The 26834-nt window shown below is 43.1% G+C and overlaps 1 protein-coding gene across 2 annotated transcripts in view; it reads right to left on the bottom strand.

Annotated features, from left to right (window-relative positions):
• Nucleotides 1-26834, bottom strand: part of LAMB3 (laminin subunit beta 3) — a 202737-nt gene that overhangs the window by 3098 nt on the left and 172805 nt on the right. For both annotated transcript variants that reach the window (XM_086923366.1, XM_086923367.1), the window contains 8 exons: nucleotides 23163-23323; nucleotides 21815-22020; nucleotides 16447-16650; nucleotides 14170-14314; nucleotides 9649-9856; nucleotides 6799-6940; nucleotides 4097-4273; nucleotides 2599-2752 (listed from right to left, as the gene is read on the bottom strand). In XM_086923366.1, the coding sequence (XP_086779492.1) occupies nucleotides 2599-2752; nucleotides 4097-4273; nucleotides 6799-6940; nucleotides 9649-9856; nucleotides 14170-14314; nucleotides 16447-16650; nucleotides 21815-22020; nucleotides 23163-23323 (1397 nt within the window). The remainder of the gene's footprint in view (nucleotides 1-2598; nucleotides 2753-4096; nucleotides 4274-6798; nucleotides 6941-9648; nucleotides 9857-14169; nucleotides 14315-16446; nucleotides 16651-21814; nucleotides 22021-23162; nucleotides 23324-26834) is intronic.

The raw sequence follows: 26834 nt of genomic DNA, 5'->3' as shown, positions 1-26834 counted from the left end.
ATATTTGTAAGAGAAGCTCCCAGCCAGTCCCATTAAATTGTGCAAAGGTTTCAACTGTTATTTATATTGCTTCGTAACAACAAAAAGTCGGTCCAAACAACATTTAAAAAAAAAAAGTGAATTGAATTATTCAATGTTGTTCCATGCTCCCCCTTGCAGCGGGCAGGGCTATGAAGGAAGACCATGGTCTGGAAGCAGGAAGGGTCCAGTAGCGGTCGGTGGTCAGAGTAGCTGCTGGGCGGTGACGTGGGGAGGGGTAGGGGGTGTAGCAATCTATGGGTTGCGGAGGATTACAGGTAAGTAAACATATAAATAAATAAAACAAAATTTGTTGCGTGCACTGCATCGCATTTGGAGATGCAGTGTGTGCAACAAAATTTGTTTTATTTATTTATATGTTTACTTATCTGTAATCCTCCGTAATCCATAGATTACTACCCCTCACCCTTACCCTCCCCCTCCCCACGTCACCGCCTGGCAGCTACTCCCTCCACCGACCGCAACTGGAAGGATCCTGATTTGTGGATGGGAAGTGATTTCACACTGTGAACAGGAATCATGCCATGGACCACTGGCATGCTGCAATTCTGCTGGTGTAGCATTTCCACATAATTATTGGCTTTCCACATAATCCACCATCAACTGCATTATTTACAAATACAACTCCCATTACACCAAAAATGTTTGTAGTACAGAGAAAAAGTTATTAAAAATAACAACAAAAAATAAAGACGTGAGGCCAAATTCGCAGTGACAGGAAAAAAGCTTTTTCTAATGTGCAAAATGCAAATGTGATTCAGTACGTTGTACCTTACAAATACCAAATTGGTGTTGTATGTATTACTCTTTTGCGACTGAATACCGATTGTAAAACAGTAATACTTCACCACCATTTCAAAAGTGGTGGTAACTCATTCGCAAATGGGAAGGGGTCCATTGGGACGGCTTCCTTTGTAAAAATATTGAAAAATATTTTCTTCTATACATCTGTACAGTGCCCTGCAGTGGCAGGCTTCTGCCAAAGGTTTAGTCTCCTCTCAGAATTCAGGCATTAAACTTATGCTCAAATAGCGAAATAATACTGTCGCAAAATGTGCTGCATTATGCCAAATGCTTTGCCTTTTCTTGCATCACAAATTAGACAGTTCTGCAACATACTCTGGTTTTCCATTTCTACTTAAGTCTTCTAGCTCTGATCATGCGACAAACTTATTGAGGTTGTGGTACTGCTAGTCAGCAACTAGGGGCCAGTTGAACTAAGAGTAAGAATACCAATTTCCTTATTACGTTTATCTCCAAAATAATCACAATTAGGTAATCAGTATTTCTAATGTATGAAACTTATTATTTCCAAACAGCAATTCCTAGTAGGTCACAAATTGACCTACCTCATGAATATTGATAAGGTAGGTCGCAATTTGCAACCCATTAGGGATCGCAGCCATTACACAGAATGTTGGCCTGCTGAGGTCAGCAGACCACCGTGTCTGTGATTGCTTTTTAATAAAGCAATGTAACTTTTTTTTTGTGGAGCCCATTTTCCTTAATGGAAAACAGGATGTGTTTAAAAAGAAAAAAAGAAAACTTTGATGTATAATTTTTTAAGAGTAGGCAGTGGTTTGAGGGAGCACAGCCTGCATTAAAAAGCATTTTTCAACATACTCAAAGGGGAAGGGGTCTGAAGGGGACCCTTTCCCATTTGCTAATGGGTTACCATTATTTTTTAAATGGTGGTAAAGTATTACTGTTTATCAACCAGAATTCAGTTGCAAAACAGTAATACTTATTATACCGATTTGGTATCTGGAAGGGACGCCCAAAACAAGCCACTTCCACAAATACCGAATCGTAAACGTGAATTGCGATCTGGTTGCAAGTTACCGAATTACATTTTGTACATTTGAAAAAGCTTTTTTCCAGTCGCAAACTGGAGAGGGAATTATGAATTCCATCACACCATACCTTGTGATGTAAAATTACCAGCTACTAGAGATCTGGTTAATTCGGGGCTACCAATAAAACTCACAGATCAAAAAACTGTTACCAAAATAATCCTTTTTGCTTATAACTTGATTTTTACTCTGCAAAAAAGAAAACCAACTCTGGTCCAAAACTAGAAGTGACTCTTGTAACCTCAGACAATAGCTAGGACCACACATCTATGATGTCACTAAACACCCACACAATCATAGATTGTGACAGGCAGTAATGTGTTTTACCACAGGAGGCAAATGTTATGGTGGTACTTGTTTAGTTTTTGAAAATTAGTGCCGGACGCATGAAATTTTGACTTAAGCTGCTGATATTTTAATCTGTTCTGATAATTGCTATCACCAGTACTTACAGCACTACTGGATGCATCTGCATTAAGTGAGTTTCTGTGGTAATCTATAGAGCCTCATTGTCCATCACAACAGTAGGTAGCCAAATATCATGCTGTGTAGATATAACATTAATTGGATGTTATGGCTGGCCTCAACAGAGCAAACACCACTGCTATTTCCAGATATATTTCACCAGGACAGGAAGCCGACATTAACAAACCCTGATCGCATGGTACATTACAGAGTGGGGAATGAGTGGAAAATGTCCTCATACCTTCCATCCTGGACATCATGCTCATGGAGTCCTGAAACAGACTTTCCGCTTCCGCCTGAACGCTCTTTATGCTGGCACCGAGTGCCCCCAGGTCTGGGGACTGCCCCACTCTGCTCTTCAGTAGGGCATACTTCTGCTTTACCAGCTCAAAGCCCTGAAAGAAAGGCCAAAGAACAGTCAAGGTATACACAAGTGTTTAGCAATGGCCCATCCAATAGCCAACCCGAAAACAATACAGGCCACACTAGTATAAGAATGGACACACTATGCACAATAAGGATTGCTACAAATTGTTGTGTGTTGTGGTTTGGGAACTGAAGGTAGGAGAGAACTGGAGATGTGATTGTACCCCTGTGCAGCAGCCACCGACCTTGGAATGTCAGAGGAAAGGTAATTAAGGAAGGTTGGGCAGTGCAGAAGGGGTGATTAATCGGGTAATGTTAGATTTATTTATTTATTTTGAGCTTTTATAGAGTGCATACAATTACAATGGAGAATGACGTATCATAACACCCGTGAAGGGAAATAATGTGTTTTTATTAAGGCGTTTAAGGGCTCCGAAGTAGACAGATATCCTGGATTATCAGGAAAGGGAATGGAAAAGGCGAATCTGATTGCTAAATTCACATGATCTCGTACATTACGGAGTGTCCCATGACTGGCATCCATGTGGACCAATTTGCACCTGAAGTCTGTAAATGTGTCTAACCTGCGAAAGAGTTACTTGCTGTTATGAGCTGTAACCCTAGTTCTCAAACATTGCTGGCTTCGGGTTTGTGTGTGTTATGTGCACAGACTTTGGACTCTAACTACTTTTTCTTTCAGCCACTGTGAGTGCCTCGACCATACACTTTTTGTATGTCATTAATTACACTGTGAAAAAAGCCAAGGAGTGTAATTATACCAAATATTACTTACATTTAATTATGCGTTGCTGGTAATGGGATTACTGGCAGTAGCCGAGGCTTGATATGATTATATACCAAGGTCTACTCTGCTAGCCCTTGCAGAAATAGCATCCGCAAGTTGTGCTTAAGTCTGCAGACATAACTAGTGGTTAAAAATAGTTCCCCGTTTACCCTCTGCCACCATTAATTAAAGCGTCTCCTTCCACTCTACAATTCCAGGTGGGAGACGGTGTACAACAGCAATAGTGTCAGTCAGTAGTGGATACACAAACGGTGGTTTTGCCAAACGGACTGCACGGAATACTTGGCCTTGACTTGCACCCTTCGCCTGAACCTGTTACTTGTCATTTACTGCTTCAGAGAGGTCACTCCATTGGTCAATACTTTTTAAGTGCTAACAAAGCTGAGATGTGCGTACAGTTTTTTATAAATAATCTACAGGGTAGCACAGTCCTTCACCAAGAGGTGCTAAAGGAAGAAAACATCGAAAGGCAACACAACCAAGAACTAACTACAAAGATCTTTGAAAGTGGAACACAGATGAAAAGAAGTAAATATGTCAAATCTCTACACAGAGTTTCTCCTGTTACCTGCTGAGCCTTGCCTGCTTGAGCACCGGCTTCTGCTGCGACCTCCTGAGCCTTGCGTGCCTCTTGCTGGTTCTGTTTTGCCTCCAGACGTAGACCGTTGACTTGTTCATTAAAGCCACGCATACGCCCCGTTAAATCATTCAAAATCTTCTCGGACGGTGTCAACACAAGCTGAATCTGTGCAAAATGAGAGCATGGTCATCTATCAAGCAGCAACTGGTTGTGAATTGCTGATACAGTCAGTAGTGGCAAGGATTTGCAGCGCAAAATGCATATGAGGCATGTCTTGAACTGCTTGTGGTGCCTTTCCAAATGACAAGATTGGGAGACATAAGCATAGCCCTGCTCTTGTAATAAGAAGGCACTTGAGTGTGGAGTCCTGAAAGGCTACCTTTCTTTTCTCTTTTTTTGAACTTGCACACTCCAGACAATAACAGACCTATCCACAAGCTGCAATTTGTTCCTACATGTATGTCACCCCAGTCTATCGTAAGGGAGATCTTGAGAATCATGGACGGCCTTATTGGATATATGGGTGCAGGCGCCGAATGAAACAACTTTTTATTTGTATGGAAGGTCCTCATAAGATGGTGGATGCCCTTAAGGTTGAGCATTTCGACCATGGCTGAGAGGTTTTTACCAAAGGAGTGATTGTACATTGACGGACATGTCATGATGTGCTGCACTCCACTACTCTCACGATTATTGAAAAGTCATTTTAATTCTGCTAATGTTAAATAATTTTGTGATCACTTGAACTTTATGAATACCTTTCCCTATTCCCATTTTTTGAGGGGGAAATATACTTTATCAAGGATGTTGATATAATATATGCTACACAAGCAAATAGGTATGTGCGATCAAAACTCACCATCACAAGAAAAAGAGCATCATATTTCTTGAATGTATTCAACCTAATAAGTGTTGCCTCATCACAAGATCCACTCTTAAGAACCCACAGAAATAAAAAATAAATTGACCACAGACAGATACCCATTCCTGAAGTCTTCAATCACATACACAACCACTTATCTTGCTCTGCTGATTTTGACTAATATTGAATGTAAATTCAGCCTTGATGCGTCACAGTTTTGAGAAATATACCCTCCCAACTCTCACCCCTAAATTTAAGACCAGTGATGATCTAAAACATTTGTGAATCCTCTAGTGTCACATCTGTCTAGTCACGACTCAGAACAATGCCCACCGTTTTTGTGTTTTTAGCCATTGTAGGTTATTTTGGTACTGTTGCATTCATTTGAAGGCCCTCTGCCAATATTAAGGTATCCTGCACAGTTGGCATGTGGCAATATGTGCCTGTAAATATAAATCATAATCCAGTCACTGAACAACTCTATAATTCGTAGACTAGCAATCTGTTAATATGTAGACTATCCTCACTTTTTTGTGCACCACATCTAGAACCATATCATGATAGCCATAGAAGTCAACATCGAGTGACAAAATATTGTACTGCCATAATATCAACTGTGCCTACTATGCATTTGCCTCAATAACCAATTCACCGAGGCCACTGAGAGCCCCGCCAAACAGGCAAGGATGTCTAAATATTTGCGATCAGTCATCTGCTGGGATAGAGGTGAGGGCCTCCACAAACTGATGTGTAGGTGGGCTACTTACCATGGTCTAAATGACCCCCTTATATCATAACTGATGGAAGCATCCAAGGAAAATTTTATTTAATCTGCAAACTATCAGATACTGTTTTTTCAGAGTAGAGGGTCAGTTTAAAGGTGATAATATATACTATCAAACTTTTAGACAATTTGGTTTAGGTTACCACATCATCACACTAATTTAGAACTCTTTATAGCAGTGCGATCTGCATTTATTTGCTCGAAAGACCCAAATGAACCACATTTCTATACATAGGCCCTACAAAAGCCTACATATTTGATATAAACTTTGGCAATATCCAGGTTTAGTAATTGATACAATGGGTTATGATTTGGATATAAGGATTGCAAATATTATGTTCATATCCAATGCAGTTTACGATAAAACATGTTAGTTGATTCTCAGTTAAGGCCAACTGAAATGATAACTGTATGATAATACATTCTCATATGGACTATACACAATTAAAGTAATAGTGGTATTAATTGATTATTGTTTTCCCCTCATAAGGTCAAAAGGCAGTCAAATAGCCCCAGTGTATTACTCATGAGGTCAAATTCGTGAATTCACCCAGAGCACTTCCAACATACTGTGATCATTAAAGGCAGCCAAAAGCCTACAACTGGAGAATTAAGCTTTTTGTTCAACCATTAATTCATTCAAGCAGCAGGCAGATTTGAATATGACCACAGAATAAAAAATATTCTTGCAGCTCCAAACCTTTGACGCGGTAGGGCAACATCAATGTAAATTATGTGACAATCCCCCTTTAAATACTTCTGCCATCTACAGTTTGCTTCCACTTTTTTGCATTTGGGGAATGTAGTATTTTCTCCTGAAACTCATGCTGTTATTTTCATAAAATCAAATGAGAGAAATAACACAGTAGTACATGTTTAAGTTCGATGTGCACGCCTCTATGCCTGAATGATGTCATGAATGGAGTCATTGGAGATAACTTGAGAGATGTCATGTATGAGATTGCGAACAGTGCATGGCAGCGTTCAGGGTCATGGTTCGTTCTGTACCATATCGTAGTCAAAGACTTTCAGTACATTTCTCACCTCTGCAATCCGATCCTTCGCAACCCGCAACTGAAACCCAGTACCAGCAATTGTGTCCCCTGCTTGTTGAAGGGCAGCTTTGCCTTGGTTTATGTTCACTATCACACCCTCCACATTTCCTTCCACTGCATTTGCCTTGTTTCTGTAAAGGCCAAAAAAGTTTTTTTAAAAAGGCATCATAAGCAAGACACAGGTGAATGATAGACAATAAAATGAGGAGGAAGAAGGGTATACAACAGGTATGCAGTCAAGAAGTCAGTGACGACATTTACATGAATATGAGTGGCCTCTGAAATGTACAGAGAATCTGAGAATAAACCATTTGTATAGAATCAGAATTCTTAAGGAGCCAAATCACAATTTACACATAGTGAAAAGGGCTAGCCGGTCATGGCATCATTTTTCTGATGTGAATATGTCACGGTTGCAGAATAAAATAACTTAGAAAATATTCTTAAGATTTGCTGGACAAATTGTATTTGCTCTGCCTCCAGTCTGTGTTTTTTTTCAATTCCCCCTGGGATTGTGGTGTGATCCTATGGCATATTAGCCCCAAACCAGCATTTCATGTCTTCAGCACAGGTTTGTTGTACGTAAACCCTGTGCATTGTGTAAATATTTAATGCGTAATGTTTTAGTTTACCCATAAGGATTTATTTCCATCATTCTAAAAAGGATCCATTTTAATTTTCGGTCTACCTCTTGCCTGGTTACATGTAAATCTGTTAAAAGTTTATTCTATAATTGTGGTCAGATAATGCAATGGTAAAGAGAATGGTGTCTTTGACTTTTGATCCTCCCAATAACTTCTGTTCCCTTTAACCAGTCTCTAGAATGTGTTTATTCTGGTTTCTCCCAATGTGTCTTCATATTCTTTCTGCTTGAAAGAAAATGTTAGGGTTTTGCATGACCATAATTATTGTACTCTTAGGATAACCTCAGTTCCTTCTGCTCCACGTGACACAATCTCTTTTGGTTATTTCAATGGTGCATTATGACAACCAGTGTTTGGTGGTCATCTTCTCCCACATGATTATTTAAGCATTAAGGACACAATTGCCTTCAAAGTTTAATGTTGACCCTATATATTTGGTTACAAAAGTGAATCCAAATTACAAGGAGAGACCGTAAATGAGAAGGGAATTGGCCAATACCTGCCTTGCCCTGTCTCTGTGTTGCCTTTTTGAAACATCTTTATAATCACATCAGGCCACTTAACGGTTTTGTATTCATATGCAAAGTGTTCTTCCAGTAGCCAACCCGTAAGAGAATAGTGGCTGCCCCAGCTGCATTGCTATTAGATAAGTGATTATGGATATCCAGATTATGTAGCAGTATTTCCACTAAATCCTTTCATCATTGACACTTTATTGCCCAACCAATCACATCCTTACTCCCCAACATTGAACAGAATGCTGCTATCATTAGAGATTCAGTCAATTGTAATGTTCTTGAGGAGCCAATTTTCCCCCACATTTCATAATCAACTATCCCATATGAAAAGATGGAGGCATTTCTTTCGTTTACTTGCCTTGCGATGCAATTTGCATGTTCCCCAAACAATTTCAAAAGGTGAGTTAATTTCATGTTGAATGATTATTGGCACATGCGTGGCATCACATGATAAATCATTTTTCTGGATCTGTCAGCAACTTTAGCTCAAGGTTCGCTCCTAGCACAGCTCTTATCAATCTGAACATGAAACCTCTGAGCCTGATGTTTGACAAGATTTTTGTACATCAATAAGCTGATCCCATTAGGTGTACTTAAAATCTTCTAACTCTAGAGGACAATCTGACTCTCTGTTTATGTCTAAGGGCACTCCATTCCTGGATGACGGAACCCAAAAAAGGAAAATGAATCCCTACTTATATCACCCGAGGACAGCAACAAACTCAAACATTTTCTTTTGAACGAGGAGTTGCCCGATGATGAAGCATGAAATCCATCTGGGTGTGTGAAGGTTCTTGCTTCTGAGCAGTCAGATCCCTCGATCTGCTTGCTCAGACCCCTCCGAAACTACTGGCTTTTTTGTTTCCTTTTCTGATTCTTTTAGGAACTGCATACTTCACTTGTATACTAACTTCTTTCTCCACTCACTCGAATAAAATGAGCACCTAATCTACAAACTTCTGTCATCTCTAGGTTCTACTTTGGAAACACCGTCTTAGCACGTGCACCTAAATCTTCATTCACTCCGCTGAAGGCAATATCACAGTCCACTTCTAGACTCTGAATACAGGTGAGCACATTATGCATATTGCAGATCTTCATTGGCCACCCTTACTAGCAAGAATCCCGTTCAAACTATGACGCCTCACCTGTAAAACATATGAATTTACATCCTCATTGCTATCCAAACTCCTCGCTATTTCAGGTGACAGTAGAGAACTCAGAAGATGAAAATAATTCCAACTAAGTGCATTTTTCCTCAAAACCTGTTGCTCAGAAACTCTCCTTCTTAGATGCTTTAACCTCACTTTGCCTAGTTATTTGAAAGCCTTGCTAATAGGCAGCACAAACTGCTATCACTACCTCACTGCAAGTTTCTTCTCAGTGTTAACCGGTTTGCTCATTATAGAGTCGAATGCTCCTTGTGGTGCAAGTGCACTAAATAAACAGGTTTAAAAGGTAAAGACATACATATTAGTTGGCCTAACTGAATATGCTATAATGCACAAGGCCATTGTTTTAAAGAAGGGTGAGTAATTCAGAGCAAGGAAAATAAAAGTAACTACAACTCAGTGACTGAAACTGTGCACGCTCATATGTGTGCGCCTGCACATGCATGCACACAGGTCTCTTGACACAGATGGACTCTGTATAGTTCAGTAATAGTGAATATTGTACCTCGCAAGTTCTGCTTCTCTTTGCAGCTGCTTGGCCTTCTCAATGTCCAGCTTGGTCTGCTCAAGCACCATGTTGACGTTGGGCAGCTTGCCTGCGATATCCCGGATTTCCTTGATCTTCCGCATCACAGAAGACGAGTCAGTGGGGAGGTGCAGGGAAAGGACATACTCACTGACCTGCTGTATGGCTGCAGGGTCAGTCGATGGATCTGCATAGAGACACAAGTAGCACGTACACAGTCACAATTATTATTGTGTTGGAAACATCCAGGTTTTTTCATTAGACGGACAAGGAGTGCACAAAACGGAGAAAGAGGAAAATGTAGTCGCAACATCAGAGAACTAGCAGAGGATGATACCCCAAAATCCCAAAAGCTATAAGAAGGATACACGGATCAATAATCCTGGGATGGTAGTACCAGAGTCAGGTCTATGAATAGACGAGAGACACCTGCACCAGAAATGTCTAGGTTCTTGTTCACAAAAAAGAAATGTGAAATTGTGGGCAGATATTCACATCTCTGCCTGAATGTATTTTTACAGTATTTTGCTACTCACAAACATTCCCGGGGCCAGGCACAGGCTTCCAGAATTACCCCTTGGAATGTGATGTGTCTCCTCCGAAAGATTCACAATCTTGCCTATCATGCCATAAAGGATAACTTTGTACAGGAGGTATGGAGACTCTTGGGCAAATGCACATTTTATTTTCTATGGGGAAACATTTTCCTCATACAGCAGTGAACAACTAATTGCAAAAAAGACATATATATAACCCCCTGATGAAGGATAGTAATCTGAAATGCATTCGGACTATGATAAACAATGAAATTATTGTATAAATTACGAAAGACGCATATTTCTGGGACTACAGTAATCAATATGTTTCTTTAGAAATTTTATAATTACCTAAGAAAAAGAAGAGTATTATGATTGAGCTCCAACTAAATTAAATGTTTTTCTGGTGAAAAAATATTTTGGATTACTGGATTTCATTGGAGTCTGCTTTACACTGCAAACCAGCAGTGCATTAGGGGTATCCACTTGGAACGGTGACAAGTGGACAATGCTTCCATATACTGGCACTCATGAATAGCTGGGAAGCTTACTGTATGATCATAAAAAATTACGAGGAGTGTAATCTCGAGACTTCCCATTTTTGTTATAATTTTTCCCCATACGAAGAGACCATCCAATAAACCCTTAGTAAGTCTGGGAGTGACTAGTTCCCTCTTACGTGATGGAAATGGAGCTCTTGGCTGGAGTACATCTCTGACCATTTACAATGTGGATAGTAGACATAGAGGAGCTTGAAAACGTCCACAAACGTACATATCTGTGAGTGTTTCTAAACTTCCAAGGCAAGCTAGGCCTTAGAACATGCTCCCCCCACCCTCCCCCCCTTTCAGTGGGATTTACTGCTGCAGAATTCTGCACACTAGTGGCAGAGTAATCAGCACTAATATGAGCATTTACACCCTCAAGGAATCCCTTTGTAAATGCTCGGCAGACATCAAAATGGAAAATCCTGTCATACACTTGTTTACAACCAAATTTACCTATTAGGCAGGGCCTCTAACCACATGATACCTTTTCAACCGCAATACAAGCTTTCTTTTACCAAGATACGGGAGTTCATCCCTTCTCCCACTGTAAATTTATGAAGGCATGTAGCATCCATATTTAGAAATACCAAGAGGTTTGGTTTTTACTGAGCGTCATATTACCAAATCATTCTGAGTTTCACACCTATGAATGATCGATAAATTGGATATAGATCTCGTTGTCCCTCTTCCTAGGTGTAAAGCTCAGAATACTTACATTTCCCCCACGCATTCTTTCACTGTTTTACCTGCAGAAAACTGTGTGGAAAAACCCCTAGTTACAGTACATACCAAAAAACTTTGATTCCTTTTTAAGGTGGAAATTCCTGTAGGTGCCAGACTTGGTATTCAAACGCGGCTTGTAATGAGGCCCTTGGAAAAGTATATTTATATATGTAATATAAAAGCAACCGGCCTGTGTCAGCAAGCACTCACTCAGGGTGTCTGTAGAAGTGCATCACATAATTGCTCAAGGGCTGTGATGAGACGAAGGCAAGAAGCCCAATGAAATACCTCCTTCTCTCCACTGCATCCCTGCATCTACTCACTTATGTAATTGGGTTCATACCTTGACTGAGGAGGGCAGAGGAAACTCAAACAAAGGACAGTGGGCCTCAGTTTATAAACGGAGGGAAACGCTAGGACAGCTCCTGAGTACTGTTAGGTAGAGCCTTACAGAGGTGGCTGTCAAGCACTGGAGAGTGTACATTTTTATGTCCTTTTAGGAAAGAATAGGCACACTAGTTGCTGTGAAAATACCTCAAGAAATAATTTGATTTGTTTCCGATAACACACACCGGTTTCTGGCTATCAGCCGTCTTCAGCCAGGATAGCTTGACTCCAATGGTGTGGAGAGCATGGGACTCATGTCTGAGCATTCCCATCTCAAACCGGTCCTAGGACGCTTGATTCCGGTCCAGGAAAGACATGGCTTGGCAGTTCGGGCTGGACTGTTCCCATGAGGCACAGGGTCAAGGCTGATTTGCATATGGCCATGTCTGAACTGGGGTGGTGTGGAGTGCAAAAAAACGATGGATTTAGGCCCAGATCTCTGTACTGGGGTGAATGTATGACATTGTTCTGAATTCTGTCCATTACTGTTATTTTTGCAGCCCTCAGGTTTCTGAGCAGAACGTTCAGCCCAGGCACTTATTCTTCTACAAATGAAGCACCGAGTCTGATCAGCTTTTAAATCGGACAGAAGAGCAAGCAGGGATTAGCCTGCCCGCGTCTTCCTTCTGATTAGTAGTCCGTTTGAACACTTCACGTGCAGTGGTCCATGCACGAGCCACCAGCGTGAGACTCTGCTGAAGCAGGAGGTCAGAACTCAGCTCCTCAAGGCCTCACTTAAATAGGTATAGAGTCATGCACATCCACGCAAGGAGATCAAAGCTTGTCTGATGCCAAGGGGACCGTCTAAGTGTTTGACCTTTTGAGGTCTGTCTCACCGTGGAAAAATAACATATAGCCCGACGTAAATAATGTGCCCGAAACATCATTCACAAAAATATTGTCACACTGGGCGTGCATTTTTATTATTTCCTCCAGTGGTATTTTTGTCAACGATGTAGGAAACAACATTTATTTCAGTTCAATTTCTAATCACGATTTATCGGCATTCTACCCTTTCAGGGGGATTTTCCTGCGGGAGTGTTGGTCAGCCAGGGGAGGCAAGCAGGGCTTAGGAGGGAAAAAAACATGGGGGTGCTCTAGATGTGGCGTGGCAAATTTGTTAAAGGGGTGTGGCCTATCAGAGTAGGGGCGTGGTCTAAATCATAATATTGTAACAATATTTTCGAATTCAGAGGGAACCAGTGGTGCTCAATATTTGCCTTGATTTCCCTTCAGAGGGCTGTTTAATCTTTTCTATGCATACACAGTGCTTTCAATGAGGTAGCTTTACCAAAGCATATATAAATCAATAAACAGAACAAGTCACCATCGGCAGTGAGAGTGTTTTGAAAAAGATGAACGGCGATTTGCGGCCGAAAGCTGCAGGGAAGGGGTTTAAACAAGCGGCCATTAAAATACTCAGGTTGTGGGCTTGCAGGCTGGGAGGGCAAGTCTTGTGTGGCTTCAGAAGGATCCTGGCTGAGGCAGCTCTGATGCGGGGGCAGGGTCATTGACAGTGCTGGTAGGGCTGGGGAGGCGTCACGAAGGTAAGTTTCCTTTTCACTGATGCTGGATTCTGCTGTAGACCCTCGTCCCTCGCTTGCTTTAAGGCAGAGCAGGGTCACACTGGTTGCTGGAGAAATCCTGCTGCAGGCTGTAAAAGCAGGGTCTTGCCGGTTCTAACCAGCTGTTGTGGTGCCGATGGCTGGCACGATGACGTAGGTGGCGCTGCGTGTTCAAAGAGGAGGGAAATCCTGAGAGAAAGTGTCTCTCTTCAAAGGATTTCCTACCTGATACAATGACGTCACGCCTTAAGCAGTGCGCACGCATGCTCTCCCGAAACACCAATAAAAACAGGGATGTCTGGTCACCCTACCTTTGACCGTTAAGTCCCGAAAATAGAGCCCTCTAGAGACCCCTTTTGAGGCCCCTCCCAAAAAACTTGGGGTGCTCAGACCCCCACATACCCTGCCCCCCCCCCCCCCCCCCCCCCCCACTTAAAGCCCTGAAAGCAAGGTCCAAAAAGGACCCCTTAATGTGTCTATTTGGGCCATGGGATACAGCTGAAACATTAAAATCTATGAGTAGCATAACATATAAACAATGGATATCTACGATCAAAAAATACTTTAAAAAAATGACTCCAATTCACTGTGCTAGAAGAGAAAGCAGAGCAACCACAACTATTGATAAATTCTATAAAATGCTTTTTAAAAATAATTTGCTGTGAAGGATGCTGATTGAAAAAAATAACTGAAACTTCCGCTACCAGAAAGAAACCTACATCACCCAGATCCGTGCTGTACCTGTGAGAAAGTCTCTGACTTGTTGTATGAACTGTCGACTGTGTCTCATGTCCCTTTCCATTTGCGTTCTGTCGACGGTGACGCGCTCTGTTAGCTTCTGGGCGCTGTTCTGAATCTCCTTTGCAGACTGTTCCGCTGCTCGGATCTGCCGAGAGCAATTAATTTAATGAAACATAGGTGTGCTTAAATATTTATTATGCATACACAGCAACACCGATTTAATCTGCAATTACATTCCATAATTATCAACTGGATTTAATAAAATGCAACGAGTTGTTCTTACTGGATTTGAACCTTCAGAAGAGAAGGTAGGAACAAACGTGTAAACTGAATACTCTTGCTGAGGCTACTGACAATGTATTCACTTAGAGTAACAATAAAATGACAAGTCATGTTGTAGACGCTTTCAGCTTACAGATTCGAAGATGAAACAACATATTCTTAAGTTAAAAAAAAGAAAAAACATTCTTGAAGTGATAGTAAAAATATAGGTTTTTTGAAAATTGTATTGCCAATGCTGAAAAACCAGTAAAAGTAATGGCCCCTAAATTCAGTGTGGACCCCCACCCCCAGACTTTCGGTGGAACCTCCCCAACACTGGCTCATTAACATACTACGGTATTGACAATAAGGGCGATAATAGGTTTACCTTGTTTTATGCAGAATCAGAAACTTGGGGTAATGACTTGTCATTCTGTATTTTTATAATAGGGGAACTAAAAGCATCTCTAAAATCCATAAATTGTGCAGGTGTAAGAGACTTTCATCTAACGAAATTAAAAACAAAATAAAAACAGCTGCATCTTGATCAGCGGCTCTGCTGTCCAAGAGAAGACTTAAGGGACAATCAGTGGCGGCTCGTCCGCTGTGGCGGAAGAGCGTCGCCCCCTGATCCCCGAGCAGTGAAAATAGAAACAAAACATTATAATAATACTCCATTCTTTCCTGGGGGCGGAGCTGGCCCCCGTGACGCCAAATCACTGCATGGGAGGAGTGGTGATACTCCTAGTGTGCATTACATTTTGACCCTCCCTCTCAGGCCGCCCAAAACAATCAGGAGCACTTGCATTTTTCTCCATCCAAGTTGCATTACAGCCCTGGTGGAGAACATGCCCCAGGCTCCCAAGTTTGGTCTGAACACTGAAATGCGGTGCTCAGACCAATCACAATGCTGCATTGCAGCATTGTGATTGGTTAGGGGAGCTTGGGAGCCTTGGTGCTTCCTGCTGCCATACTCCAGACAGGAAGAAGACAAGAATATGAAGAGGATCGGAGGAGAGTCTGCAGCAACACTGGCCGTAGCTAGGTAAGAGTTTTTTCATTTGATTTAATTTACGATACCTACCCATCTCCCCCTGGGTTTAAAATTAAATGAATCTTACCCGAATGCTGCTCCCATAGCCAGCTGCATCACACTCTTCCTTCTTCTGGGCACAGGCTGAATGTATGACGGTATTCCGCATGCGTTTATCATGCATGGCTTGGGAAGATCGTCATTAGTATGAACGCGTCTTTAGCATGCGTTCATTCTGCATGCAAGTCACTATAACGGCTTGCCTTAAAGATTTTGGAATAGTTAATTAACTATTCCAACTCTAGTCTGCACAACAGCAGAGAAGGTGTTGGACTTTCATTCCAACACTTTTCCACCAATGCGCCCCCCTACAGCAAGCTGTTGTAATTACTTGCGTACAGAACAAATGCATACTTAAGATGCATTGATTTTGTTGCTGGCGCTGTGAAGCACAGAAGGATCGGGGCTTCGTCCTAAAGGACATTTCTCCACAGGCTCCCAGACTGCACTGAGGGCAATTAAGATGCTGCATGAAAGCAGCATCAGGATTGGCCTGAGTGTTGGCAACTTAAGCTCCCAGGAAGACTGTAAGCCTATGCCTGCTCTCTACAGCCCTAGCAATGCAGCTGAGGCTGGAGAGAGCTTCACTGTGCATAAGGGTTTGGCCAGCCTGAGACGGCCGGCAAAACCCTCATGCAAAGTGAAGGGAGTGCACTACCACTCCCTGACCAGCAGTGTCATCCCCCTGGACCCTCCCCCAGGACTCATCAGATCCTTGGGGCGGGGGTAGTCCAGGGGATTAAAATAAAACGGGTTCAAACCCGGTTTTATTATGGTTTTATCTGAAGGCAGTGGCAGGGAGGGTGGCGCTCCTCCGCCCTAATAGAGAGGCCGCTTCTGCAGCCAGCCATTGGCTTAAACACACTGCCATTTTGCTGAAATACTTTGAATAATTGTTGCATGAATGCTAGAAGCGCACTTACCATTTCAGTAGTTTGCTGAAGCTGGGCATTAAAGGCCTGGATCTCACCAGCTGTTTTTTTTGCTGTTTGGACTGCACTTCTCGACAGTGGAATCACTCCTCGACAGCTGGCCCCCGGCACACATTCAGTGCCGCTTTCTGCTGGGCAAACACTCCCCCGGCACCCTTGAGGTGTGCAGGGAGTTGAGCGTGCACCACCACAAATCTAAAGTAGATAAAAGCGCAATGAACATGACCATATTTAAAAGGTAAAGATAAAAAAGAATGCACCTAGTATAGCTCATCAGTCTGTCTGTCAAAGGTTTTTGGAGAATCATGAAAAATAACATTAATCCATTTGGTACTCCCTATCCCTAGCAATCTGGCGACCTCTTGTGACTATTTGTGGTTGTGCTGTAAGACAGTTGTTCACAACGGCCTTAGCGTAGCACCAGCCCAGCCAGGTGAACATGTATTCGCCCATATTTGACAGTGCTAGACTTTGTGAGTTGCAAAGTCACCATGTTCGAGCTACACATTTTGGTGAAGATACGCATGGGCCACAATACAATTAAAAAGAGAATTCAACTAATCCCAGAAATCTCTCCAATGAGAGAGTACAAGCACAAAGAAACTCAACAAGCCATCTTGAATAACTCTACACAACTCGCCGAGTGGGGCTTAGATGTCCAGCGGGTGAGGCACTAAAAATACCCACACGTCCTAGCATCAACTAACCAGGGAAAGCCACCCTGGTCGGTCCTGCATGGGACAAACAGCGCAGGCTCCCGGGGTGGCAGTCAGTTGGGCCCCAGGGACCCAATGGGCATCAGGATTTTATGCAGAAACAACCAGCGTGACATTCGTGTTGCCCCTCCCCACCTCCAGCCGCACTGTATTGACAGGAAGGACACCCCAACACACCTAACAGACGAGAACGCCAGCCCGGCAGGGGAGAGGTCGGGAGAGGTGTTTCAGCATGCGGCAACTAACCATAACTTCCTGGAATCTAGCAGGGATTGGCAAAATAAACGGAAACGAAAACCTGAAGCAGTTCCTGAAAACCGGGGACATACTCTGCCTTCAAGAGACATGGGCGTTGTCCAGTACACCACTGGCTGGGTACCACAAGCACTTTGACCCAGCTATAAAAAGGAACCTCTTTTGCAGACCGGTGGGTGGACTTTCAGTCTTCATTAAACAAGAATGCGCCCTTGAAGCTACAGATTTTAACCTGAACTCACCAGGGCTGCAAGCTCTACAGACTGAAGGCCTGTTCCAGAATTCACATCCAACACGCCTGTTGATAATAAACTGTTATATCAAACCCATATAGGCCACCATGAAGCATCAGCTGGGGATATTAGCACGGAAAATAGATGACCTACTATGTAAGCATCCATCACATCAGGCCATCCTAGCTGGGGACTTCAATATGAGGGACCTCGACAAACCTGAATCCTCTCCTCAGGGCCAGGGCAGGGCAGCACCACTCCAAGACCTTCTCAACCATCACGAACTGATCTCAATTTACACATGGAAAAAAGCCCAAACACCTGGGAGCCCTTGCCCACTTTCCGGAATTCCTCAAGGATTGACTACATCATCGCCAGTGAAGGGCTAGCGGCCAAATTGAAAGACTTTGTAGTTGAAGATCGAATGGATAGCGATCACAGGCCTCTGAGAGCAGTGTTTCAGTTAGATGTCCTGTCAGCCATCGGCCTGCAAGTTATCGTCGATTCACTAGGGGATGAAAGATACACCGTCCTGAGGAGGATGAAATGGTCGGACAGGACAGCACATGCTCTCCAAACATGGATGGAACAAAAAAACAAAGAGCGCTTGTCCCCTACGCGTTCTCCTGTAAAATATTGGGAGAACTTCGCAAAGGAATTACTAGCATAGTTCGGGAACCCCCAGCCCCACTGCACCAGGGCTAATGGGCAAACAAGATCAGGTAGAAGCTGGTCAAATAAAGGCATTCACAGTAGTAAATTGCTTCTCCACAAGGCGTTCGCAACAAAGAAAAGAGGGGACGACCAATCAGAGGGTCCATCCATGGTGTCATAGAGGGAAGCCCTAAGGAAAAAGATATGGGAGCATAAAAATGCCAACACAGTAAGGGAATGGATCAGAGTCTTCTCCCTGCTCCTTGCAGAATTATGGAGACACATAAACCAGCTGAGCAATCAAGGGGCCCAGGGAGAAAATAGCGTAGCCGTAAAAGGTGGGATGATGTACGTGAAGCAGGTATACGTAATTACACACATTAACATGGCCAGCACAGAGGGGACCAGCAGCAGAGAAGGACGACCCGGTCCAGCAAGTGCTACCCCAGGCGACACGACCCACAGCCCAGCCAAATCGCCAATGGAAATTAGTTCCCAGGCGGCAGTGCATGGCATTCGAGCCAAATTGACGAGATGTGGAGGGAGTTGAGCGTGCACCACCACAAATCTAAAATAGATAAAAGCGCAATGAACATGACCATGTTTTAAAAGGTAAAGATAAAAAATAATGCACCTAGCATAGCTCATCAGTCTGTTTGTCAAAAGTTTTCGGAGAATCATGAAAAGTAACATTAATCCATTTGGTCCACAAATGGTCATTAAGACTATTAAGAACATGAAGAACGAGGGGGCGCGAGCACCCAACGGGATCCCAGCACCGGTCTTTATATTGGCCTACAACTTCTGGGCAGAAATCCTAACTCCGCTTTATAACAACACCTTCTTGACAGCCATAACTCCTGATTCTTGGAAGGGTTTAATTTTGGTACCAATTTTCAAAAGATTGGATCGACTCAAGCCATCAAACTACAGGCTAATAGTCTTGCTTGATCTGGAAGCAAAGGCATATGCTTGCCTACTACTAAAGTACTTGGAGAAGTGGGCCGAAGAGAAAAGCATAATACCCTTCTACCAGACCGGCTTTAGGTCACAGTCATCAACTTCGGACAATGTATTGGCATTGACTTACTTATTATCTCAGGCAACCCTGAAGAATCACGTACCGCTTTTCAGCTGTTTTATGTATTACAGTACAGCCTTCGATAAAGTGGTCCAGAAACGACTATGGTGGAATTTAGAAAACTGGGGCATTCCACCAAACTTGTTGAAGGCAATCAGATTTCTTTATGAAGATACCTGGGTGAGGGTTAAAACCAGTAGCTGCACAGTGTCCCCCAAAATATATACGGAGAATGGGTTGAAGCAAGGATGTGTGCAGGCCCTCATCCTTTTCAACCTCTGCACAGCAGATCTGGGAAAGGCCCTAAAAGGAGCTAGTCTAGTAGCTCCAATTCTTGGAAGTGTGAGGTTGCCGGTGCTACAATACACCGATGATACAGCTATACTGGATCATTCAAGGGTGGGCCTACAAAGAGCCCTAAATGCTTTAAACAGCTTCAACAACACCAACAAACTGACTGGCAACGAAGGAAAGACCAAGGTGTTCATTTTTGGGACATACTACCGGAAGAAGAACACATGGTGGCTAATGGGCAATCTACAAATCAACACAGTGGATTCATACAATTACTTAGGAGTTTGGCTGACAGAGTGGGCCAAGGAGAAGGCCCATCTGAAACAATTGAGCTCAAAGGCCAGCAAGGTCACACATCTATTAAAACAATTAAGCCACCACTTGATTAGCCACTCCGCTGGCCCAATATTAACTGTCCTCAAAGTCAAACTACTACCAGATATCAGCTTCGGCCACCTGGCCTTCCCTAGGCTACTTGATGCTGCCCTAAATTCAGTCCAATTAAAGGCATACAAAGCCATGCTCCACATCCCAAGGTGAGCCAGGAATGCAAGGCTAAGACTGGAGCTAGGCTTAGCTAGGCCAGACATGACATGCCAGGGGGAGAATATAAAGTTATACTTAAGGATACTAAGGGCCCCAATCCATTCTTTGAAACACCACCTGAGAACAATCTTCAAGGGGTCAGGCATGGCCTGGCACACCAGTCTAGGAAAAGCACTTATAACATTGAAGATCAAGGGAGAAGGCATTCCATGGCTGGACATCCCCCTGAATGCTTGGAAAAGATCCATAAACCAGCAAGTCTGCAAAACCCCCTTTGATGTGTATACTAAATCTCTCAGTTCAAGCGCCTAACCAGACCCTCTGAAAAACTCCTACAAAGTAGGCAAAGGACAACCTTACCTAAGTGAGGCTCTCACTCCACTGGCCCGAAGTAAAATACTCTATATGAGGCTAACTATACGGGGAATTGCAGACTTCAACCCCGTATGGGCCCACAAGGGGAAATCTACAAACTGCAGACTATGCCCATATACGAGGGAATCCTGGCTGCATCTCCTATGCTGCTGCCCGAATTTCAACAATGACCGTTGGCGACTCCTGCGTCCAATCTGTATTGCGAATGGAATAAAATCTTTCAGCGGAGTGTCAGCCTTGTACCTTTCGATCACTGATACAACGACACAAGCAAGATTGGCAAAATTCACTCATCAAATCAGGATCGCCTTAAAAGCAGCTAATGAAAGCTACAAAACTCTGTCGAAGGGTACTGCAAAGCTGGAGGAAACAAGCTTAGTGGCGCTAAAACACCCCTAGCCCACCAGTCTAAGACAGTGTTAACATCAGCGAGGGCCAAAAGTATTGTAAGAGGTGTTGTCCTTTATTCTGTACAGCTGTTTACCCAGTGAAGCTTAAAAAGGGGAATTTCCTGAAAACGTGCAAGGGACCATGGCATTGACTATAACCACCGGGGAGGGACGATCATATTGGCACAGGGGTGCTGCGCTCATTTTTATGTAAGATAAACAGTTGCTTTTAGTACTATGGTTTTTAGCTTTTATATGTTGACCGTTTTTTCTGTAATGATTTTAATTAATTGATCAGTTAATAAATAAATAAATAAATACAAAAAGAGCACATTAATAAGCCATTCCTGAAAGGCAAAAATGATTGTCAGGGCTTCAACATACTAAATATAAATCAGTGCTGCCCCTAAAATCGAAAATCTTCAATAATTCTGTTATCACAATATAAATGACAACAGATGTGGAGTGGGATTGCATGCAAGTTAAAATTGGAGTAGTACACACAAACACTGTCTACAACAGAATTAAATATTATTGGGAATCAAACGTAAATAACTCAGTAAATAACAAGCACAATTAAGATGATGGCTGGTGCTCTACTGTCTCAAGTTGCTGTGATGTCTCTGACCTCCTTTGCTTTAGTCACTCCCCTTTATGTCACCTACATTACAAACAGAGATGGCACTCAATGCAGATGTAGTCTCAATGGTGTGACCTATGCTGTACTAGTGGTCTGACCTGATGATATGGCCTATTCTGGGACCATGGCCAACATCACTTCCCGAAGACTGCTGTTTACTTTGAATAGTGGCTTACCAGGTTCATGGTGGGAGTCAGGTCTGGGTAGGACATTTCCTCCTGCAGAGCTTGCAGTCTGGACCTCTCGCCTTTGATCTCAATCTCCAGCTTTGCAGCACTCCTCCTGCTCTCCTGCGACTGGGAGACCATCCTGGAGGACTCCGCCACGCGCTGCACGGCATCCGTGGAGGTGCGGTGTGCGGAGGTGATCGTTTTGCAAACTCCTTTCAGGGGAAATGGAGCAGACACGGCATGATCAGCTTATGACTCACACTTTATGGAGACACTGAGTACAAGCACAGCAGGAAAACAGTTATTAATCACTACGTAGTCAACAGAAAGGTTTTTTTTGTGTTCCTTAGTAACAGAATACATGGGATGATTATGAAAAATACATTCTTCAGTCAAGTCATTAGTGTCAATTACAAAAAGAGCCTTTTTGGATTAATTTTCCAATTGAAATTGAATCCCCTTGAGTAAGGCAATTGAAATTATTATGAATCACTAACTCAACAATAGAAACTTTTTGATAAGTTATCGCAAGAAAGCGTGATAAACATCAACAATGTAGGTTACTTGTTGTTGTACAATGCTCACAGTGTATAAGTAGACTGCCCCTATAGGTTGTCCGTGGATGCTAGAGGCAGGTAATGTGCTGATGAGGTGAATGCAGCATTACTGGCCCTCTACAACTCCACTCTTCTCTGCACAGTTAACAAGATTTCAGTGTATTCATGACGTGGAGAAGCGTGTTATAATGCTTTTTTTTGCTTGTGTTACATGGTGAATCTTTTTCAGTGTGAGAGCAAACAAAGTTAATCAAGAGCCATCCTGTTCCCTGAGTGCCAAAACACAAATATATTTCATAATTTCTTATATCACCAGAAGCACTGCGCATGGTCACACTCACTACACATGTAGCAATAATAGTTTTCAGAAAAAAAACATTGGCGCTAAATATGTGTAGTATGCTGCGTGTTCATTCCCCGTATGTCTGAGCTGAAGCCTGGAATGCTGATGAGTAAATAATGCAATGGAATGTTGGTGTGTGGTCAGGGACAGTTGGAGGGGGGATGGAACCTTGAAAGGACCAACCTGCTGGTTCTGGAGCCTGAACACCTAAAGTGTAATAAATAACCTACATGAATGGCTCTAGACTCTTGTATGACGACCCTGTTCCCTAACTCTAACAATATGAAAATAAAGCTAAATGAATTCCACTTGGCTCTAAGAGTCGACCTGCCACCTGGTGATCCATGATGCAAATCTACCCTGCATAAAGCATACCTTATCGGCTGGTCCCAAAAGGTGATGGACAGAAAGTGACGCTGTAGGGGGCACAATGATAAGAGAAGACAGACTATACCTGAAGTGCCGCCATTGCCAGTGCTATCGTACTGCATCTTCTTACTCAGGTACTCGCCGTTCACAGTGAGAAGGAGGCTGTTAATCGTTTTCATTTCAGACGAAAGAGTGGACGCATCTTCCATGTGTGGTAAATCAGGGTTTACCTTTTGAGCAGCAACCCTAATATAAAACGATAGATGTATTCAAGTCAGTTATAGAGCAGGAATGCATGGCGGTACACTTACAATATCAGAGACTGTCCTCAAAGCAAACTAGTGCAAGCAGCATCATTATACACAACCGGTATGAGTGGTAAAGCAGCATATGACCTGACTCACAAGGAAAGCACTCTAGAGACACTTATAGATCACATAAATATGCACCAGTGAAGGGCAAGTCTGCCATGGTATCTCCCCCAATTGATCTTTGTAAAAATGATAACTTCACTAAGTGATTGGAGCAAAAAATATATTTATACTAACCAACCGCTGCAAAAATTTCAATTTTCAGTAGTAATTGCTAATGTTATTTTTACCCTGCTCTTCACCAAAGACAAACTATGTACCACCCGTGTAGACCTTCCTACAAATTGACCTCAGTGATAGCAATCTATGAGGCATAGGCTAGCTTGTTAGCTTTTGGGAATAATCATGAAAGTCCTTGAACTCTGTGTCAGCTGTCCCATGGCTATTCTGATGCAGTAAAACCACCAAGGTAATTACGCCGCTCCTCAACACTGTTCACCGCTCCACTCCACTGTATGCCACTCCACCTTACGACACTCTACTCCTCTCTGTGCCACAATACGCTATGCCCCATTACTCCACTCTGTGCCCCTCCACTCTATGGCAGTCCACTCTATGCCACTCCACTCTACGACACTCTTCCCCACTCTATGCCACAACTCTCAGTGCCCCTCTACTCCAATCGGCCCCCTTCACTCTACACCCCCACCCTATAACCCTCCATTCTATGACCCTCCACTCTGTGCCACTCTGCTCTACACCACTCTAATCCCAGACACTGCGCTCTAGTCTACAACACGCATCTCTATTACACTACACTCTATAACACTCCACTCTGTGACCCTCCACTGTGTGACCCTCCACTCCGACACTCTATGCCACTCTCCTCCACTCTATGACACACTAGTATACACCAATCCAATCCACTCTATGCCACTCCACTCCATGCCACTCTCCTCTACCTCCCTAACTTTCAGCCATGCTGAACGGCAGCCACAATGGTTTACAACATGGCTAAAACATGATGGCAAAGCCAATAGTTCTTGCATAGACGACACCTACTGGCTTTGCCAATGCCCGTTCTTAGATAGAGTCTATCTGGTTTTCACAGACAAAATATGCCCTGGAAGTGTCCAAAAGGTGTGGGTTTTACCAAACGCCCAGTTTTTCTAATACAGATGGCAACATGTTTCCACCCGAGTCTGACCAAACATGGAATGAGTAGCACAGGGCCTTGTCAAGAGTTGGAAGGATGCAGGACATCCACCAAACCGTCTTCTCTACCATAGTAAGAGTGCACTGATGTCAATGGCACTCTAAATTATTATTATTATTATATTTATTTTTTTTGTAGAGCGCAACAGCTACCCTAAGGTTTCCCGGCGCTAAAGTGAAACTGAAACAAGTAATAAGGAGAGATAGTGAGTTAATGAAAATCGAGTTATTGGTTGAACAACCATGTTTTCAGATTCTTACGGAATTGCAAATAGCATTCATTTGTGCGAAGATGAATTGGAAGGGAGTTCCACAATGTGGGGGCCAGATAGGAGAAGGAGTGACCTCCCTGTCTGACTCGATTTATCCTAGGTACCTGGAACTTATGTTGGGTCGAGGAACGTAGGGTTCTAGGGGGGGTGTGTTGCTGGACCAGAGAGCTCAAATAGGCAGGAGCCTTAACAGCCTTGATTCTATGCATAAAGCATAGAGCTTTAAATGTTGCTCGTTGTTCAATACGGAGCCAATGGAGACTCCGGAGACAAGATGACGTAGGGGATCTTTTTGGTAACATACATATCAGTCTCGCAGCTTCATTTTGTACTGTTTGCAGTTTCTTTGTAACATCCTTGGATGCTCCCAGGTATAATATGTTGCCGTAGTCCAGCCTAGATGTAATTAGGGCTTGGACTACGGTTTTTAGTGTGTTTTGTGGGAGCATCCACCTGATTTTCTTAAGCCACTTGAGTATGGTAAAACACGTGGTGGCCACTCTAACAGCTTGTTGTTTCATGGACAGGTTTTCATAAAAAATTATGCCCAGATTGCGAGCGGATTTAGAAGGGGTGGGTGTGGGTCCCATCTGGGATGGCCAATGTTGTGGGCCCCACAAGGAGGTTTGTTTTCCAAACAGCAGTAGTTCCGTTTTTCCTCCGTTGAGTTTTAACTTATTCTCAAACATCCAGTTGGCAATGTTGTTAAGGCCAGAGTGGAGGGAGGACGGGTTGGAATTTGCATTTGCCGAGAGTGAATAAACAATCTGGGTGTCATCAGCATAAGAGTAGATCGACAACCCAGATTGTTCGGCTAAGCTGGCAAGGGGACTGACATATAGATTGAATAGTAAGGGGCTGAGTATTGAGCCCTGGGGAACTCCATAAGGTTGGTGGTGGGGTTTGGAGGAGGATGTAGCAGAGAAGACTTGAAAAGTTCTCTCCGAGAGAAAACTTTTAAGCAATGCCAGGGCCGGTCCCGTGATGCCATAGGTCTGCAAGGTGTTGAGGAGGATGGTGTGGGAGACCGTGTCAAACGCGGCACTAAGGTCGAGTAATATAAGTGCCACGGTCTCCCCATCATCAACTTGCCGGCGTATGGTTTCAGAGACCCCGAGTAGGGTAGATTCAGTTGAAAAACCTGCCCTAAAACCGGATTGGGATGTGTGAAGGAGGTGATTGGATTCTGTGAAATGGGTGAGTTGGGAAACAATATGTTTCTCAAGGATTTTGGAAAATAAAGGTAACAGCGAGATTGGGCGGAAGTTGGAAGGGTCGTTTGGATCAGCATTGGCTTTTTTAAGAAGAGGTTAGACCATAGCATGTTTCCATGCTTTAGGGACTTCAGCCTCTCTCAAGGAAGTGTTAAGAAGTTCTAAGATGAGCGTAAGGGAATGAGTGTCGAGTGAACGGAGGATTTGAGGGGGGAAAGGGTCGAGGGGTGAACCTGATTTAATAGTTGTTATAATTTCTTGTAGTGAAAGTAGGGTAAGGGGGACCCAATTTACTAGGTGCTGGGGTGAGCATCTAGAGAAGAGTGTGGTTCTTCAGATTTGGACAGGCTTACCGTGGGGTTTAAAACTGATGGAGAATTGGTTGGAATTTTGAATTCCTCATAGATTTTATCAATTTTATTCCTAAAGAATTCCGCCAGAGCGTTACACTGTGCAGTGTTCAGGGATGGAGCTTTGGGTTGGCAGGGTGACCCAGAAAGTTCCTGAACTATTTTGAAAAGTGCTTTAGGCCGATTTTGAGCGTTTTCAATTTTTGTTTTAGTAAATTCAGCTCTAGCTGATGCACAGTTGGCATGATATTTCAAAAGGGCTGCTTTGTATAATGATTTTTGTGCAGGATCATAGTGGGCGCGCCATCTGCGCTCTAGATTTTTACAGGCCGTTTTTTCCAGTCTAAGTGCATCTGTAAACCAGGGAGCTGGGGAATGAAATGGAATTTGTTTTT

Source organism: Lissotriton vulgaris, chromosome 5, assembly GCF_964263255.1.
Source record: "Lissotriton vulgaris chromosome 5, aLisVul1.2, whole genome shotgun sequence".
NCBI classification, from domain to species: Eukaryota; Metazoa; Chordata; class Amphibia; order Caudata; family Salamandridae; genus Lissotriton; species Lissotriton vulgaris.
The sequence above is the reverse complement of the archived record's forward strand: the minus strand, read 5'-3'. Positions and strand labels throughout refer to the sequence as shown.